The following is a 20,063-nucleotide window of genomic DNA, read 5'->3' as shown; positions in this document are numbered from 1 at the left end:
CCACTAATCTAAACATCTCTCACTCCCCAGGAATTATTTTAGGACCAGGAAGCAGCACGCTGTTTATTGAAAGAGTCACAGAAGAGGATGAAGGTGTCTATCAATGCAAAGCCACCAACCAGAAGGGCTCCGTGGAAAGTTCAGCATACCTCACTGTTCAAGGTAAACAGCTGCTTAAGAAAGCAACAAGAAATTGGTCAGACATCTATTTCCCTGTTTGTTTAACTTTCCACCTCCCAGTCTCCTGCTGCCCGCTCCAGTCTATTCCTTTCCTTGACCTCCTTCTCCCCTCTCTCTGCCACTCTGGGAAGAGACTGTCTGGTTCTGTCTGGCAAAGCAGAAGGTGAAGACACTGGCTGGTCATTCTTGAGAGCCCGAAATCTGAACACCGTCTCTGTGGGAGAAATCGTTCCCAGAAGAAAGGAAACCCAGTTCTGACTGTGTGATTACGCCCTGCCACGGAGAGTGGCCAGAGTAGTCCACACCTGTGAGAGAAACAGCCAAGAAGAAGAAAAGGGAGGGGGGTAGGTGAGGAGGGGGAACTCGCACACTTAAAATTGTTCCTTTGTTTTCCTTTTCTAATTCCTAGGAGTTAGACATATGCTGCTATTCCAAATGCTGGCTTTTTAAAATGAAGTCGGCTGTAAAATATTATCAGAGAGAAGCAACACATAATCAACAAACCACATTTAAGAAAAATATTCCATGTGCTTCCCCTTTATAGGTCTCAGACAGTTTGCTCAGCAGCAAAATACAAAGAGGCCTAATCCTACCCCAGCTATGGCCATGTGGCTTCCATTTGGAAAATAGTTTTCACCTCAATTTCAATTCTGTAATGCTAAGAATCATCTAAAACATAAAATGTACAACATCATAAAATATCAGCTTGGCACCTCTTAGATGTAAATATCTATGGCATATTGAGGTTTTACATGAAAAGATGGAACTTGTTCAGTAGCCTATTTCCAAATGCTAACCAGTTGACTTCAGAATATGCAAGTATTTTGCAAGGAGGAACTAGAAAGAAAGCAATGTACTTCAGGTTTTTTTCCCCCTGAAACTTACATTGCTTAAATATTGTAAATCTGAGGATTCAAACCCCTTTAAAACAGAACATCATCTCTATTCTTTTAGAAGGAGATGATTTTAAAGAGCCCCCTGAAAGTCCAAAACTACTCCACCACAAATTTATACTTTCAGAAAAAGTGAGAGGGTAGCATTCCACAAATACTAGTAATGGTTTTGGCTCCCAAATAATCCTTGTTCTAAAATATTACGTTCACTTTTCTGCTCACTCATACAGTTTATTTTTATTTATTTTTGAGATTGAGTTTCACTCTTGTTACCCAGACTGGAGTGCAATGGCGCGATCTCGGCTCACCGCAACCTCCTCCGCCTCCTAGGTTCAAGCAATTCTCCTGCCTCAGCCTCTCGAGTAGCTGGGACTACAGGCGCGTGCCACCATGCCCAGCTAATTTTTGTATTTTTAGTAGAGACGGGCTTTCACCATGTTGACCAGGATGGTCTCAATCTCTTGACCTCGTGATCCACCCACCTTTGCCTCCCAAAGTGCTGGGATTATAGGCGTGAGCCACCGCGCCTGGCCCAGAAAATAGTTTATTAGCATCTCTGTTTAACACCTTGTTCCCCAGATTGCTGCTAATCTGTCTTTTAACAGGCACCCAGACATATAGCCCTCAGAAGTGGCTGCATTGGGTCAGGGAACACAGGGAGCAAGGAGATGTCACTAATCCTCAGAGCAGATGTCATTTCCCCCATATCCTCCCACCATCCCCGTGAGATACACAGAGCAGTGATAAACCTCCAGAGAGGTCTGAATTGACTCACCTAACTCGTACAGTCTGGTCATGGCAGACTGGAGGAGAAAACTGAACTCTTCTCAGACTCCCCTCCCGCCACTGCATGACTGCCTTCCCCTGCGTGTGTCTGTCCCCACCCCTCCACCAGGGAATATGGGGCAGCAATGGCTGGACTCTGATGGCCTGGGAGGAGCCTGGGTATGAAGCAGTGACATTTCTCCATGTTTGTAGGTCTCCTCAAAGTCTTGACTTCCTTCCCTCCCCTTTTTCTGCCAGGTTGATCTGGGTTTCTCAGAATCCAGTGTGCTTAAAATTGTGCATTTACGGCCGGGTGCAGTGGCTTACACCTGTAATCCCAGCACTTTGGGAGGCCGACGCGGGCAGATCACGAGGTCAGGAGATCGAGACCATCCTGGCAATGGTGAAACCCCGTCTCTACTAAAATATAAAAAATTAGCCAGGCATGGTGGCGCACATCTGTAGTTCCAGCTACTCAGGAGACTGAGGCAGGGAAATCACTTGAACCTGGGAGATGGAAGTTGCAGTGAGTCCCACTGCACTCCAGCCTGGTGACAAAGCAAGACTCCGTCTCAAAAAAAAAGTGTGCATTTACAACATCTGTGAGTTTCTTCTCCCCACTTTCAGAACTTTCTGTTCACCATCAGTCTGCTCTGTGGGAGGCCTGCTGTTATTCTTTCACTGCTCCAGGCCAGATCAGCAGCACCATGGGGCCTTCCAGATTGGATTAGAGTCAGTCTTTTGGGCATTGGTGAGCCCACCTCACCACATAATGCCAACTGTGGCCTCTGTTTGTGATGTTAGTGCATCCTGGAATGTCTTTTGTACAGGCTCCATTCCCTATTCCAGCCAATTCCTTCTTATCTCTCAGGCCTGCTCAAGTGCTTTCTACCCTGGAATATCCTCCAGGATGAATGGCTGAGGCAGATACTCATTCTCTGCTCTCTCACTCCCCACTTCTAGAATCATTAGCCAGTACTTATTTTATTCAGCTTTTTATTACTATTTTGTGGTTGATATGCTTCTCTTCCCTAACAAATTATAAACTTTGAAACAGGACTGTCTGAGATATCTTTGTGTCCTGTACACATGCCCAGTACTTAGCGGGAAACATTTCTTTAGTACCTTTGTGTGCAGGCACTGTGCTGGACACATGATATACTTAATCCTATTAATCTTGTAAGAATCCAAAGAAGTCAACAGTAGTAGCTTCAATCTTCAGATGGGAAGATGGAAACACAAAGAAGTTAAATAACTTGCCCAAAGTCACACAATGACTACATGGTGAGGCTGAGACTTGCGTCCATGTAAACCTCAGAATGTTTCCACCCTTCCTCCGCTCTTTTCATTCCTGAGGTGCCTTAGGAAGTTGTCTGCAAGGGCTTAGGATAAAATTGAGCAAAAGCAGTCTTGCAGTGATCCTGTTATTTTTATTTTCTCAATTTCTCTTATTTTTACATGCCTCCAGACTTCCTATGCTGATTCCTTTTCCAATTAATGTTATGTTTTTCTGAAAAGTCAGATGTTAGGAATACTGCATTACTGATAATTTCTAAACCTTTCTGTCAGCCATATTATTTACTCTTGTGGAAAGTGGAGGTAATTTTCACTTGAATTGCCCATATTGGCTGCCATAGATATATATATATATATATATATATCATACATATAATAGAATATATATATATATTCCATTATTTTGCTCATTATTGCCCCCAACTGCTATGCTTTTTGAACTCTTGTGTCTGCTTTTTATAGTTTTTTGGCCTTCTCCTTTGCTCTCTTTTATAAGACTGATGTCTATATCCAACCTTTTTGCTTAAAAATTACAGTTAGCTGGCCGGGCGCGGTGGCTCACGCCTGTAATCCCAGCACTTTGGGAGGCCGAGGCGGGTGGATCATGAGGTCAAGAGATTGAGACCATCTTGGTCAACATGGTGAGACCCCGTCTCTACTAAAGATACAAAAAATTAGCTGGGCATGGTGGCGCGTGCCTGTAATCCCAGCTACTCAGGAGGCTGAGGCAGGAGAATTGCCTGAACCCAGGAGGTGGAGGTTGCAGTGAGCCGAGATCACGCCATTGCACTCCAGCCTGGGTAACAAGAGCGAAACTCCATCTCAAAAAAAAAAAAAAAAATTACAGTTAGCTGAAAACACAGATTACCTGACTGGCAATCATCCAACCACACCTGAAATATTGTGCCCATTTATAAAAGAAACAAAAAAAATAGAGCTATATCCTGGATAGGAATAGAATAGTGCCAGAAAATGAGGATACTTAGTCCAAAAAAAGACAACGCGAGAGTAACATGATTGTTTTCTTCAAATACTTAGGGAGCTTTCTGACAGAAAAGGCATTTAACTCATTCTTTGACACACGAGAAAAGATAACTAGAACCAAGGAAGGGAGATGGTAGTAAAATTTCCAAGAGGCAGGTTTCAAGTCTATATAAGAATATAATTTTAAACAGAAAGAAATTTTGAATGTTAATATTTGTGGATCTTAGAAAAGCCGGTGTGTATGAGTCAGATGCAGTACCTTGAATGAAAGTAGTCTGGGCTCATTGGATTAAAACTTGATCCTTGGATGCTGTTCACAACAACTGAATACAGTACCTGCTCAGTAATTTTATCACTGAAATGGGACTCTTGCTCTAGAGTCATTGTTTTTACCACCCTGGTAGCTATGAAACAGTCCCTAGATTTAGACTTTATTTCCTGTTAGATGCATATGGACCCTCACACTGACTTATCTTGTCAAATCGAGTTTAGGAAATGAAACCAAGCAAACGAGTTGTGTCTGTGGCTATGTTTAACAGATTTAAAGAGGTGGGTGAATTAGCCAGGAAGGAAACTGTCTGCTCTTTTTATTTCCTTTGAAAGGATTCTTATACTCACAGATAAAACAATGTGTTATTTTTGTATCTGTAAAGGATGAATGAACCATGCAGTCAAAGTACCTTCTTTAAATAATTACGGGTCTTGTTTGGTTTGGACCTAGTGCCAGCACAAGGACACATGAAGCTCTCAAAGGGGAAGTTCAATATCAAATGTGACAACAGAAGTGTCAGTAACCAAAATCATTTCTGAAATTAACACAGTGTTCAATAGCCCTGGAACTCAATGGGGCTGTTACAATTTCATCCAAGGACTTCAGCTATGCTTTATAATTATTATTGCAAAAACCATAGTATATACGAGAACATTCTTATATCAGATTTAGGCCTTACTATATTTCATTATCAGTTAAAAGTACATAGGAGAAAACAACTTGAAGAAGAACAGCTATCATTTTAAGCATTTTTTTGAAGATGATTGATGGATACAAAAATCACAAAGGTACAAAAGGACTACATCAGGCTCTTGCAGTCTAAATACTGGTCATGGCTTTAGAGGCTGATTTGCAAACAGTTGCTTGCATGTTGTCAGTTGTTTGGGAAAGGACTCATCCAATAGGAAGTAGACACTGTATTCTCTAATAAATTAAATACCAAAAGTCAAGAATAGAAAAAACTCATAACAATATGGCTGTGGCTCTTCAGGCACTGCTTTGTATTGCCCTTGGCCAGCTATCAGTTTTCAGTTCTCCATTTTGACCCTCCTCTGATCCCTGACTGACCTCCCTCCATATTGGCTCCTCTCTTCCTGAATCCTGCCCCCAAATTCACTCCTATGATTATCCTGGCACTGAGAAAGGATGTGATAAACTAATTCACATGAATATGTTGAGGATTGATGTTACTCCTCTCATGGGTGTTGGCTATTTAGAAAGGTTTCCCAAGGAGAAAGCAGTGCTCAAAGTAGAGATGAACCAGCTGTGCACTAATGCCACATAGGAGCGCTGAGGGACAGGAATACACATGGCTTTATACTTCAAATCTTTATACTTCAGTGACATAAAGCTGGTCTTGATCAAGAAAAATTCAAAAAAAGGCTGATGGAATTCAGTTAGGATGATTAAGGTCTTTGTAGAGAGTTCTTGAGGCAAAATAATTCAAACTCAAAAAATATTCATCTTAATTCCTTCTGTAGAAACTAGGCTGACATAAAACTGCACTGGGTATCATAAAAGTGGGTGTTAGGCCTAGGGAATTTGGTGTTGGGCTCTGTGAGGGCCTGGGACCATGTAATTAATATCTTGCGCTTATAGAACATGCAGTGGACTATTTTAAGCACATAACATCCATAATCCTACTTAAGTTTTGCAATAATCCTAGAAGTACAAGGAAGTACAGTTAGTTAAAAATGAGAATCCAGGCACAAAAAGATGAAATTACTTGTCCAGGGTTACACAGCTAGGAAATGGCAGAGCTGAGAATTGGAACCATGTTCAACCATCCTGTTCTATTGCATCCCAACTCTAAGGTGGCACAGCATGGTTGATAAAAGGACCCATTCTGAAGCCAGATGCCTCACTCTTCATGAGCTGTGTAACCTTTGCGATGTTCCTTACATTCCTGATGCTTCCAGTCTCATTGTAAAATGGGGATCCTAATGATGGTATACCAATCTTTATAGGGTTGTTGTAAGGATTAACACATTTAAAACAGCACCTGGCATATAATAAAAACTTTGTGTTAGCTAACATTACCGTTTGTTAATATGATATACTAAATTCCACTTCAACAAAACTTTCTGTATTACACTTTTGCTGGACTTAACCAGTGAGCCAGCTAAAAGGTGTTCTAAGCCACAGAATTCCTGTTTGACTTAAGAATTTAACTTGTGAAAAAAGAAATGTGTTCCATAACTGTCATATAACATAAATTTAAGTATCCTTACTTAAAAGTACTCTTGAAAATGTACTTGAAATTTCATGGGAATTCATTATTTCCATACATCACTGTCCTTAGGAGTGGTTCCAAACTGGTGTACATAGATTCCTAAAAAACTTCATCAACAGTAATAAAGGTCTGCAGGCCTATTTTAATATTTCCATAGGCTCTAGAGAAACCACATAGTGAGGTTACCTGGATTACAGGTGACTGGGTTTTAGATATAAGGAGGTGGCACTGGTTGAGTGGCTTATGCTGCTCGGGAATCTTGAGAGTCAGGTCGCAGTGCATCTGGATAATTTTAGTTTCATCCATACCTAAATCTTTATTGAGACTTCCTCTGAGTCAGTGCTGGAGACTCAAAGTGAAAAAGACACATGTCCTTCTCTTGAGGTTCTAATAGGTTAATGGGCAATAAACCCAAATAAGTCATTACTCAAATTACAATAACAATATAACCAGAGAATAACACCTAAAGCAGCCTCTAGGGTCAGGCAAATTTCTCAGGGAGGGAGTGGACCAGTTGTTTGCGGAAATTGATGAATACTTAGGTCAAAATATGATTCATTTCAAAAAGAAAAGGTAAATTGTATTAAATAATACATGCAAAAAAAATTATTCTGCACTTGAGGTCCAAAAAGTGATAAGGAAAAAAAAAGAAAAGGGTTGGAGTAAGGGGTGTAGATGGAGAAACAAAAAGAGGGTGGGAGAGAGAGAGAGGAAGGGAGGGAGAAAGGGAGAGGAAGGAAGGAAGGAAGAAAGGGAGGGAGGGAGGGAGAGAGGGAGGGAAGGAGAGAGGGAGAGGAAGGAAGGGAGGGAGGGAGGGAAGGAGAGAGGGAGAGGAAGGAAGGGAGGGAGGGAGGGAGGGAGGGAGGGAGGGAGGGAGGGAGGGAAGGGAAGGAGGGAAAGAAGGCTGGCTTCAAAATAATAGGTAACACTAGGTTTACACAATTCACATGTGAGGAAGGGGCTGTTATCACCTTCACTTTGTCAGGATGAGGAAACTGGGGCACAGAGTACCTGGTCTGCAACACAGCTGCTCATAAAGTCACCTAAAGTCCTCTTGCCCTTTACCGATGAAACCTCTGTTCCGTCCCTAAGTCAAGGCAGGCCCCAGGCCAAGGTGCTCTAGTCTTTTGCTTGGGGTGTTTCCTTAACTCCTTGGGAAACTCCCTCCGGTTATATTGCATGAGCTGAGCTGGCTGGCTCTGCTGCCTATACATTCATGCAGTCTGATGCCACACAGTGCCATACCTCAGGGCTAGTGTGATGCCGCCAGACCATGTAGCCCAGGCCATGTGTACAGAGAGCTGCTGTTGCTGTCAGGAAAGCTCAGGACACTATGCAGCTGCAGAGACCTCAGACAAGATACACACCCATTCAGAACTCAGTCCATCCGTGGTGTGGCATCTGCCATCCCTATTCCAAAAGGAATGATATAAAGCCTGGGAGAGTAATTGACATGGAATGCTCTGTGCTACTGGGTCTATAATAGATCCAATTACCATACACTCTTCAAATTGGCTATATTCTTGTCAGTATCCCAAATAAAAGTAATCTCATACTGTGTCCTGATGCTGGTTTTTCACACACATTATATGAGAGTCATGTCCCTGAGACCCAGTGTTAACTACTAGTTACTATCAAATCCCACCCATGTTTCCCTGGTTTCCCTGGCCTCTTTCCCCTCCTGTGTGCAGCTGGGTTATCTCATGCACTGAGCTCATCAGCTGTCACCAGCATGTTGAAGCTGGGTCTAGTCAGTCCTATGTGTGGATGTTTGACTGCTGAGAAAACACCTAAGGGTTCTCTTCAGTCAGTCACCCAGCATAAAACTGCCCTAACAGTCGCTTTTCAAACAGAGAGAGAGACTGAGCCATCAAATGCAATAGAGCATTGATACTATAAGCATATACTTCAAAATTCTAATATTTTTCAATAAGCATTACTGAACATTATTAATATTAAATAGATTTTGCCTTCCTGATAAATGGCTATCTTGAAGATGTTTTTTAATGAGCTGATTCCTTAAATGTGTGTTTGCACACAAACACATTTGGTCCCACTGAAATGAATTTTGCTTGAGTAAGGACTGTGGAATTAGACTTTTGGGGGTCAGCTTCCTGTCCCACAAAATGCAGTGGGAAAGTTCCCACAATCAAGGGGGCCTCTCTTAGCACATTCCATGCGGGAAGCATCTGTAGAGGTTTTATGCAGACAATGCAATGTCTCAAGATGCTATCAGCATCTCCGACAGCCAAAGGCCACTGTGTCCTGAGCGGATCCCAGTCCCCATCAAATTCCACAAAACTTATTTGCAGCATAAGCAAGGATGTGTGTGTGTGTGTCTGTGTGTGTGTCTGTGTGTGTGTGTACAGCAAGGCAGCATTAAACCTCACTGTCACTGTGGAGAAAGAAACCAAACTCATATATGAATTTGAGCTTACAATCTTCTTATTGTGAGGATGTGTACTGAGAGAAAAGGTTATCATACTTAGAAAATTCTTTAAGGAAGTTATTCTCAATCACTCCCATGAGGTTCAGGGAAACTTAAGCACAGCTGACAAAGCAGCTAGTAAGCCAATTCATTCATTCAATCTCTATTTTCAGGATGTCTGCTATATGCCAGGCACTATTTTGAACCCTGAGGATGTAGCAGTAAACAGGAGAACCATAGCCTTACGTTCTGCTGCTTCACTCAGAACTTGTAACATGCTCATCAGTTCATATTTGAATATCAGACTGTGAGCCCCAACCATGCCCTTTCTCTTCTCACTGTATACCGGCACCTAGAACATATCTGCAACAGAGGTGGTAGTCTATATGTTTTATGAAGTAATACACAGGAACAGAGGTGTGACAGTAAACTCTTTAGAAGCCTCATGAAACTCTTTGGAGATATGGAAAACATAACATATACATTCATTTGCCCAATCTGATGAGTGGGGTAAGTTATAGACTCAGCCACCAGGAATACACATTTTGTCAGAGAAATAACAAAAGCCAAGCATGGAGGTGCAGAAGGGTGGGTGTATTTAAGAAACTATAGCACTGTGCTGTGACTGAAGCAAGTGGGAAGACAGTAGGAGACAAAGCTGGAAACAGAGGCAAGGTTGGGCATGAAGGATTTAAGGATTTGGACTTTTATCCTGATGGTGATGGGGAAGACAGTGGAATTTAGACAGAGGAGTAATAGGATTTTAAACTGGTGATTTGGCAAGATCACTCTGGCTGCAGAGGTGGAGGACAGACTGAAGGGAGCCAATGAGGTAGTCCTGGTGAGAACTGATGAGGCCTTATTTTAGGCAGTCTCAGCTGGGTGGGAGAAGTGACAACTTCATGATCCAAGGAAGTAGAATGGGCAGGACTTTATGATGGGCTGGATGGAGAGAAAAACATCAGTCTCCATCCACTCCAGGCTAAAAGATACTTGGTGGCGGGGACTATGGCCAATAGGAAGTGATTAATTTGCACTTGTAAAGGCTGAAAGGATCAGAGAGGAGGAAGTGGTGGACTCTTGGAAGCTTAGTAGTTAAGCATGTGCAGTCAGATTATCTGGGTTAAAATCACAGCTTCACCACTTGCAGGCTGTGTGATTTTGGGCAAGAGGCTTAATCTGTCTATGTCTCAACTTCCTCATTCATAAAATGGGAATAATCTAGCCTGCAGAATTTTCGTGAGTCTTTGGTGAAGCAATACACGTCATTCCTTAGAAAAGTCCCTAGAATAGAAAGCACTCAATAAGGGCTAATGAGTTATTGTTATTCTCAGGTTTCCAGCTTGTGTATTTGCTGCGATTCAGGGCAGGAAACCTTCACTGGCTCCAACTGCCTGTAGCCTTTAGTTCAAACCCATCACACAGATGCTCAGAATCCTCTATGGTCTGGTTCTGTCCTGTATCTTGTATTATACTGCCCTATCTTTTCCCAGGTCTGGGTCTTCTGTTTTGTTTTGTTTTTGAGACAGAGTCTCACTCTGCTGGAGTGCAGTGGTGCGATCTCTGTTCACTGCAACCTCCGCCTCCCGGGTTCAAGCAATTCCCCTGCCTCAGCCTACTGAGTAGCTGGGATTATAGGCGCCCACCACCACATCTGGCTAATTTAAAAAATATTTTTAGTAGAGATGGGCTTTCACCATGTTGGCCAGGCTGTTTTCCAACTCCTGACCTCAGGTGATCTGCCTGCCTCAGCCTCCCAAAGTGCTGGGATTACAGGCGTGAACCACTGTGCCTGGCCAGGTCTGGGTTTTTACTCATACTGTTCCCTCTGCCCTCCCCTGCCTTCATCTCTACAGATTAAAATTCATTTCAAATGCCACCTCTTCAAAAAAGTATTATTAGACTAATATTAGATAGTAGCATATATTAGATTTACTCAACTGCCGAATCTTTTAAAATCTAATTTCTTTGTATTTGCCTTAAGTCTCTTGGTTAGGTTTGAATGGGCTCCTTAAGAGTGGCCACTGTCCCTCATTAATCTTTCTATCTCCTCCGGCCCCTAAGCTTGCCTCTCGTGCAACTTGATACATCTTTGTTGCATTGAAACAGCCCCCAAGATGAAGTGCTCACGTATAAAACTGGCTATTACTGCCACTGATTTCATAGGGTAGTTTTGAGTGCTTGGAAGATAAGTGCTCAGCAGATTAGATCATCATCCACATCATCATTTCTAAAAAGAAAGTTTTACTTGTTCTTTGCCCACCTTAATATAAACGTCTCTCTCTCTCTCTCTCTCTCTTTTGAGACAGAGTCTTGCTCTGTTGCCCAAGTGGGAGTGCAGTGGCACAATCACAGCTCACTGCAACCTTGAATGCCTGCCTCAGCCTCCTGAGCACCTGGGATTACAGGTCTGTGCCACCACGTCTTTTTTTATTTTTTTAAGAGAAGGGGTCTTGCTGTGTTGCCCAGGCTGGTCTCAAACTCCGGGGCTCAAGCAATCCTCCTGCCTTAGCCTCCCAAACTGCTGGGGTTACAGGTGTGAGCCACATGTAATGAGACATTTAACTTAATTAAAATGAGACAGAAGTGGCCATGCCCAGCCACTTCTGTCTCATTTTAATTAAGTTAAAGGATAAAGGCATTACTTTAGAATTCCTGGTAAATTGTTCACAGGAATCAATATTCTTCTGGCCCACGCAGGCATTTCTTTACAAATTCCAGAGTTCCCTCTCTGGAGCCATGGCTTGAATATTTTAAGTCTTTTCATTTTGGTCTTGGAGATACAGTGCTCAGCTTTTGATCTCTGTGATTCTGATAGAGAAGGTGACTGGGAAGGATTCAGGTGCAGCAGTTGCCTCTTCTATCTCAGGGCCCCCAGTCTGGCTGCTGAGATCAGAAACACAGGGAATGGGGGATATGGGCGCTTTGAGCTGGCTGTTCCAAAGGGAGCAAACAGGCAACTGTGACAGTCCTGGAGCTTTATTTTTATTTTGTCTTTTTCTTTAGAATTTCCTCTAAAACTCATTAGGGAAATTTAACATATTCCAGATTAGGCACTTTAATGGGCTTTTGTTCCTGCCTTAATTTTTTCCCATTTTTAATTTCTCCTCTGATTTTTACTTGGCTATTTCTGGGATTACAAAGTTTGCAAACTTGACAGCAAAATTTTTGGAAATTTTGTAAACTATGTGAGTTCATTATGCTAATATCATGTATACTGCCTGGCTCAGTAAATAAAAGATTTGTTCCAGAGACTGATTTTGTGGCAGCAGATTGGGTTCGCTATGATAAACCATGTAGGGAAACTGAGGCTCTTTCATAAAGTTTTTATAAAACCACAAAGACTCTGAGTTTGGGAGTTACTTTTTTGCACCACTGTTGTGATTTTTCTCTCTTCAGGAACCTCGGACAAGTCTAATCTGGAGCTGATCACTCTAACATGTACCTGTGTGGCTGCGACCCTCTTCTGGCTTCTATTAACCCTCTTTATCCGAAAAATGAAAAGGGTAAGAACATAGATGACATTCTATGCTCCTCTTTGCATATATCCTAAAATGCCTGGTCTAATGTCTACAGTAGGCAAACAAATGTTGGACCCTCTTTCTTTCCCCTCCCTCTTGTTCCTATCTCTGACCTGGTGAACACAGAAAGAAAACAAATCATCAAATGTCTCTAACCACAAGGTGGGGTGTTCAAAAGAAAAGCCGTAACAATGAACAGATGAATACTTCTCAGGGACAGAAGATATTTTTGATATAAAATATGTTCATAGAGTCTTTAAAGTCAGCAGGGGACCTGTGAACCTTTATTTCCTAAATCTCACTCTCTGCTAAGAAATAAAAAGGAGGTTGGGCATGGTGATGCATGACTATAATCCTAGTACTTTAAGAGACCAAGGCAGGAAGATTCACTTGAGGCCAAGAGTTCAAGACCAGCCTGTGCAACATAGTGAGACCTTGACTCTACAATTTTAAAACTTAGCCAGGTATGGTGGTGCACACCTGTAGTCTCAGCTACTTGGGAGGCTGAGGTGGGAAAATCACTTTAGCCTGGGAGGTCAAGTGAGCAGTGAGCCATGATCATGCCACTGCACTCCAGCCTGAGTGACAGAGTGAGACCTTGTCAGGAAAGGCCCACCTCTGACTTCTCTCATAACATTTTGGAAGTAAAAATAAGTGGATTCTTGTTCTATACCTTCTGAGTCACACCACATAATTAAGTTCTTTAGCGTATGAGGTCCAGGTTGGCATTCAGGACACTGGATTTCTATACTTAGGCCTGCAATATGATCTGCTTCTCCAAAATCCAGTGGGAAAAGAGCTTTCATTCATTCATTCATTCATGCTTCAAATATTTACTGCATACCCACTCAATGCAGCGTGCCAGGCCCTGTGCAAGGCCCTCTGGTGACAGAGGGACAGACGCTGTTGGGGAGACTGGCTTTAATCAGCCACACAAATGTCAAACTGCATCTCTGAGTTAGCTGAAAGAGTAGCTGTCTAAAAGATGTGTAAGAGGAGTGGCAAGGTAAGGAAGAGAGGAAAGAGGGTTGTAGGCAGAGGGAAGAGCATTTGGGAGGCTGGGCAGGAGAGTGAGAACACAGTGAGAAGGGGAGACTGACAGAAGGCCAGGGCTGCAGTGCGGAGAACAGGAGGAACAAGGTATGAAGCGAGGCTGCCAAAGAATGAAAAGAAAAGGCGGTGAGGCCTGGCTAGGCAGGGTCTTGTAGGCCATGGTGAGGGATTTGGTCCATATTCTAAAAGCAATGCAAAACCTTGGGGAAGAGAGGGATGTTAGGCTAAGGTGGGGATGGGGGGTGGGGTGGGTAGTGTGACAGAAATATGTCTGGAAAGATTATTTTGGTTACTGTGAAAAAAATGGACTAGAGAGGGCAAGAGTGAATAGAGAGGTACCTGATAGAAGACTTCATAGTAGTCCAGGTAAGAAATTATGGTGGCAGGCCGGGCATGGTGGCTCACACCTGTAATCCCAGGACTTTGGGAGGCTGAGGCAGGTGGATCACCTAAGGTCAGGAGTTCAAGACCAGCCTAGCCAACATGGTGAAACCCCATCTCTACTAAAAATACAAAAGAATTAGCCAGGCATAGTGGTGGGCACCTGTAATCTCAGCTACTTGGGAGGCTGAGGCAGGAGAATCGCTTGAACTCGGGAGGTAGAGGTTATAGTGAGCCAAAATTATGCCACTGCATTCCAACCTGGGTGACAAAGCAAGACTCTGTCAAAGAGAGAAAGAAAGAAAGAGAAAGAAAGAAAGAAAGAAACAGGTGACTTTTCTTTTGGTGGCTCTGACTAAATGATTAGAGTCAAGGGATATTTGGGAAGTAAAATCAGTAGGACTTGAGAAGTGTCAGAAGGCCTCCTCAATTTCTAGAGATTAGCTCTTATTAATATGCCAGGTCTTATGGGAAGCTCTTTATGTAGTATCTCAATAAATTATTCCAAAAAAATATGAAAAGGTAGATATATTATTATTCCCATTTTATAGAGAGGGCAACTGAGACTCAGCAAGATAAAGTTAACTGATCCAAAGTCACTATAGTTAGACCTTAGTTTTCAACCCAGGCTATTCGACCTTAGATTTGATATTTACAACCAATAAGGTATACTTCATAGTGCTGGTATGAGAGACGAGGCCAGCAGCCATCTTCTATGGTAAATGTTTAACATCAGGCTTTTGCCATTTGGAGTGACTGGTTTTCAGACATGACAACTAATTCCACTGCTTGAGAAGGAAACAAAGGTCACACAGTAGTTTTGAAAAGGGAGATACACCATGTAGGGAAAAACATCTAACAGAAGCAAAACTTGCCAAATCTGCAAGGGAGGTACAAAGGCTATAGGAGTTCAAAGGGGGAGAAGGGGAGAAAAAACTTCCGAGAAAGCGAGGCTTGAGACAGACTTTGAAGGCTGTAGCTAGAAGGAAAGAAGCAGAAAAACAGCCCGCCCCAGTCCTTCCTACTCCCCAGGGCAGTAGTGTGGTTACTAGCATAGAGGAGCACAGTAGAAATAAAACTGGAAAGGGGCTAGGTGCAGTGGCTCATGCCTGGAATCCCAGCACTTTGGGAGGCCGAGGCTGGCAGATCTCTTGAAGTCAGGAGTTCAAGACCAGTCTGGCCAACATGGTAAAACTCTGTCTCTACTAAAAATACAAAAATTAGCTGGGCGTGGTGGCCAGTACCTATAATCCCAGCTACTTGGGAGGTTGAGGCAGGAGAATCGCTTGAACCCAGGAGGCAGAGGTTGCAGTGAGCCAAGATAGCACCCCTGCACTCCAGCTTGGGCAACAAGAGCAAGACTCCATCTTAAAAAAATAAATACAAAATAAAACTGGAAAGGTACATTGAGACTGAATTGAAGAGGTCCCTTCTATTTCTAAAATTCTGTGAAATTTTGATGGCAATAAGAAAGAATGAGAACAAGAGATTATTATCTCAAAACAGAATGCCTGTAAAATTAGAACGGCATTGGGGGAGGCAAAGAGGAACAAGACATCTAAAAATCTTTCCATGTGGTTCCTCTAATGACAATGTAAATTCCTCATTGATAAAGATAGCACTTTATTTTTGTATCTTCACCCTTCATCAACATAGCTAACATTTATTGATGCTTACTGCATACCAGGCCCTACTCTTAATAGCTTTTCGTGGATTATTTCATTTAATATTCTCAATAACCCTATGAGATAAGTATCATTATTACAGATAAGAAAACTAAGGTTAGAGGGCAGCTTGCCCACAGTTATGTGTGTGGGTGGGCAGCAGTTGACCTGTGATTCAAACCCAGGCATCCAGCCCCCATGCCTGGGCTTTGAAGCACTTAACTGTGCAGCCTCCATGCCAAGCACCTAGTAGCTGCTCAGTGTTAATGTCAATTGAAAGAATAAATATTTGCCGACGAACATTTTACTATCACGGTCTCCTCAAAGCCCTCACTTAAGGTTTGTTTGGTGTCTCCTCTCACCTGCCTTATTGAAATAAACCATAAAATTCCATGGGTGCCACATGGGAGACTGCCTACCACTGCCTGTTCCCCTGCCTCTGTCAACACTACTACCAGCCTCCCCACACATCCTGCATGAGCCCAAGATGTCCCTTATGAGGTTTCAGCTATCCTCTGCTCTGTGAGGATTGGAGATTGTTTCTCAGGGTTTTGGCTATACTGGGCATTAAAGAGTTGAGTCATAAAACCTACTACGACAGCAGCTTCTCTAATGGGCACCCAGTACCCTGGTATAGGAATTCATACTCTTCACAGAGTGTCTGGCAGGCCGGGCCCTCATAGTCTAATACCAATGGCTAACACAGTTCATGACAAACGTACTCCATATCGTTTTTTGCTTTTCATCCTTTACGGAAGCCAAGCAAACCTTTCTGCCTTGAGCTATCTGCAACACATTTTAGTGATAATTTTTGTGAGAAGGAGAATGATTGCAAGTGATGGATGAGGTGAGCTGTGACCGCCCAGAACAGAGTGAGTAAGAGCTGAAGAATGTGGGTGGGTGTGAAATGGTTGTGTATGAGAGGTTGTCTTCTCTAGTCCAACTCTGGTCCTGTTTAGGGAAAAGCACCAAAAGGAAGGGCCCCAAAACTCATTTAAATGAAGATCACATAACTTCTGGGCAAGAATTATATGGGAAAGACTCTTTCCATCATATCCAAGAGTCTCCCCACAGAAATGCAGTCATCAATTCTGGAAATGTATCCCTTAACAGGAAATACATCCACTGATATGAATTTAAGACATTAAATGTAAATCCAGTTATCTATGATCTGAAATAAAGGGTATCTTCTGGGCTTGATTTACATGACCAAGATAAAAAAGCATTTCAAGAAAGATGTCTGCCTTACTCACTGGACATCATACCAATGGACAAATGAACTCAGGATGTGGCTTGTGTACAAGTCTTATACCATATTTACTCCTTGGCCTTTGAAATAATCAATTTCTTTCTTTTCTTTCCCTCCCTTCCTTCCTTCCTTCCTTCCTTCCTTCCTTCCTTCCTTCCTTCCTTCCTTCCTTCCTTCCCCCACCCCCCCCTCTCTCTTTCTTTCTTTCTTTTCTGACAGAGTCTTGCTCTGTCACCCAGGCTGAAGTGCAGTGGCACCATCTCAGTTCATTGCAACCTCCGCCTCCTGAGTTCAAGCAATTCTCCTGCCTCAGCCTCCAGAGTAGCTGGGACTACAGGCATGCACCACCACACCCAACTAATTTTTGTATTTTTAGTAGAGTTGGGTTTCATCATGTTGGCCAGACTCGTTTAGAACTCCTAACCTCAGGTGATCCACCCACCTCAGCCTCTTAAAATGCTGGAATTACAGGCCACCATATACGGTCTCGACTTCCATTTCTAATAGAAGGTAACCTTATTCCAGTGTCACTAACGGACTCAGCTACAACCTTTCCAGATAGCTGGAGCAACTGAGAGGTCAGGCCTTCTGAACGGTTAAACACTTCATAAGATGCCTTTCACTGCCCCAGGGATCTTCGTTTACTTTGCCACTACTTGCCTTTCCTATGTATGTAGAAAAGCCACAATGCATCCCACTGTTGGCCCATCTGTAATGTATATTCCTGCTTATACAACATGGCTGTAGAAAGTTATTTTTAGTCATTGTTTGGAATGACTTTATAAAAATGCTTTGCATTTTTTAGCAAGACCATCATGTAATTGTTTAAGATCAAGTAAAACACATAAGGTCACTGGAGAATTTGAGTGCATGTTATCCACGATGGGATGGTAGAGCTCACATTACAGAAATGTAGTGTGGGAACAGTAAGGAGTTGTTTAATAGAAATCGTACACTCAAGTGTGATGAGTGTATGTGAATGTGGAGAAGTACTTTCTGAACCTGGCCACACAGTTTCGACCAAGTGATTCCAAATAACGGTGGATGTTAACTGAATATCCAGGATTTGTTGTTTTCTTCTTGATGACTTTGAGATCTCTTTATTTCTCAGTCTTCTTCTGAAATAAAGACTGACTATCTCTCGATTATAATGGACCCAGATGAAGTTCCCCTGGATGAGCAGTGCGAGCGGCTCCCTTATGATGCCAGCAAGTGGGAGTTCGCCCGGGAGAGACTTAAACTGGGTAAGATACGTGTTCAACAGATTTATAAACCTATACTGAGCACATACTACATGAAAAACACTGTGCTTTGAGAGATGCAAAAGTAAACTAGACCTGGGATTCTACCTTCCAGCTGCTCACAAACTAGCAAGGGAGACAGACACGAAGGAAATAATTCCAATGGAATGCTCAGACGACAGTATAAGGTGACAGGCAGCACCTGTTGGTTCATTCAGTGGCTATCGGGCACCTTCTCTGAGCAGCAGACAGTGGTCTAAGCCCTGGAGATGCAAAGGTGCTTGCATCTCCTCCCTCAAAGGGCTCCATCTGGAGATAGATGCAAAAGTGGTAAGTGAAGGGGGACGGGGAGAGAGGCATTCCAACAGGAAGCTTACAAGCATACATACTCTTAAATAATGAAACTGTTGAGGGATTAGAAATATGTGATCCAGAACATAATTGAGGGTGGCAAGGAAGAGTAAAATCAAACATTTGGTGAAAGAGTTGGTGCACTTCAAGGCTATGGATAAAAAAAACCCTCTGTACAAATCCACAAATTACATGCTGTGATTTTCCCGGGAATGTCCAGACTGAGTAGAAAGCCCTAGGGGAGTCATTTAAGTTTCACTTTTGAAGAGCAAAGAGTCTTGTTTTCCAGGTAGCGCAGATGCTATAAACAGCAGGCAAATGTGCTTTCCCGCAGCCTACCTTCCAGCTCCTCCAGCTCAGACGTCACAAAGCCCATTAATCTCCAACCTCTGATGCTACAAAACAATTGCAGCCTCAATTACTCCTACCCAAAATGTTTGGATTGTGGCTTCTGAAAGTTTTCCACCCACTCCTGTGTATGCCAGAGTCATTAGTAGTTGGAACTAGGAAAACAGATTGTGGATCCAGTGTTCTGGGAGCTTGTCACTCTCAGTGTGGAGAGCCTGTTGTTCCAAATTCAACAGTATTGCCCCTCTCTTACATGCAAATGATACTGAGGTGAGGGATGTAGGGGGCAGAGAGGGGAAAATGGCTTTTGTTTTTCTCTCGGGCCTTGAAGTGATTCTGCTTACACTGAGAAAGGACTGGCCCCAGGAGCATGTTGTATTTGGCTTAGAAATCAGTTAAAAGCTGGAGAGACAGGAGAAAGCCGGCAATGGCTGCAGACAGGAGAAAAAAAAAATCAACTACATTTGGAGTAGTTAAGGGCAGGTGGCACACTGGATTAGTTCCTTCTGTAAGTCTAAATTATATGGCAGCTAGCCCAGCCCCTCAGTGACCTTGGCAGGGAATATGGGATAATTTTCCCACAATCATGAGCCATTCTCAGCCCACGTTGCTTTCCAGAGTTATTAGTCATAATCAAATGTACTTCTTGCAGTATAGAACACATGAGCTTTCTGTCCCATGTTTCATTCCTTCCTAGTATCATTGTGATCTGCACCATATCACAGATTGCTAATCCTTCTACCAGAATTCCCCTGGGGCTCTGTGGGTTTAAATAATCCCATTTCAGGAGCATCGCCTTGTTGAAGATCATTCTTATCGTTCTTTTCCTCCCCAGAGTTGCCACATGCTAGGATTTGGCTTATGTCCATTTGAGTGTTTCTGATGGTGGGAGAAAGTGTGTCAAGTCTGCTAACTTTGTCTTTCAATACAGAGTGTGGCTGAAAGGCCCAGAGGTATGCTCCTCTGATTGATTAACGTGGGAGCAAGGAGGCCCAAGATTTGTTTATTTCTGAAGCCAAATAAATGACAAAGTAATTTGAAGTTATGTCTGACAACTGAAAATAACCCAGATTATGTCCAGATAGAGGGAAAAAAGGCTGTTTTAACTGGCAGTTACACTAGGGTTGTAAATGTAGAGAAATACACAAGATTGTATCTGATTTCAGCTGTATCTACTGTGTTGGTTACTATCAGCAGCCCTAGTG

At 42.8% G+C, this 20,063-nt stretch overlaps 2 protein-coding genes across 3 annotated transcripts in view; one reads left to right on the top strand and one right to left on the bottom strand.

The window, feature by feature from the left end:
• The window catches only part of FLT1 (fms related receptor tyrosine kinase 1), a 194,288-nt gene that overhangs the window by 136,019 nt on the left and 38,206 nt on the right, over nucleotides 1-20,063 (top strand). Inside the window, exons 15-17 of the mRNA XM_035302428.3 lie at nucleotides 31-162; nucleotides 12,450-12,556; nucleotides 18,030-18,162. Of these exons, the coding sequence (XP_035158319.1) occupies nucleotides 31-162; nucleotides 12,450-12,556; nucleotides 18,030-18,162 (372 nt within the window). The remainder of the gene's footprint in view (nucleotides 1-30; nucleotides 163-12,449; nucleotides 12,557-18,029; nucleotides 18,163-20,063) is intronic.
• Nucleotides 1-20,063, bottom strand: part of LOC144582767 (uncharacterized) — a 178,972-nt gene that overhangs the window by 149,519 nt on the left and 9,390 nt on the right. The gene's annotated exons all lie outside the window — the stretch shown is intronic.

Source organism: Callithrix jacchus, chromosome 5 (assembly GCF_049354715.1).
Source record: "Callithrix jacchus isolate 240 chromosome 5, calJac240_pri, whole genome shotgun sequence".
Lineage (NCBI taxonomy): Eukaryota > Metazoa > Chordata > Mammalia > Primates > Cebidae > Callithrix > Callithrix jacchus.
This window is presented reverse-complemented; position numbering and strand designations above follow the sequence as displayed.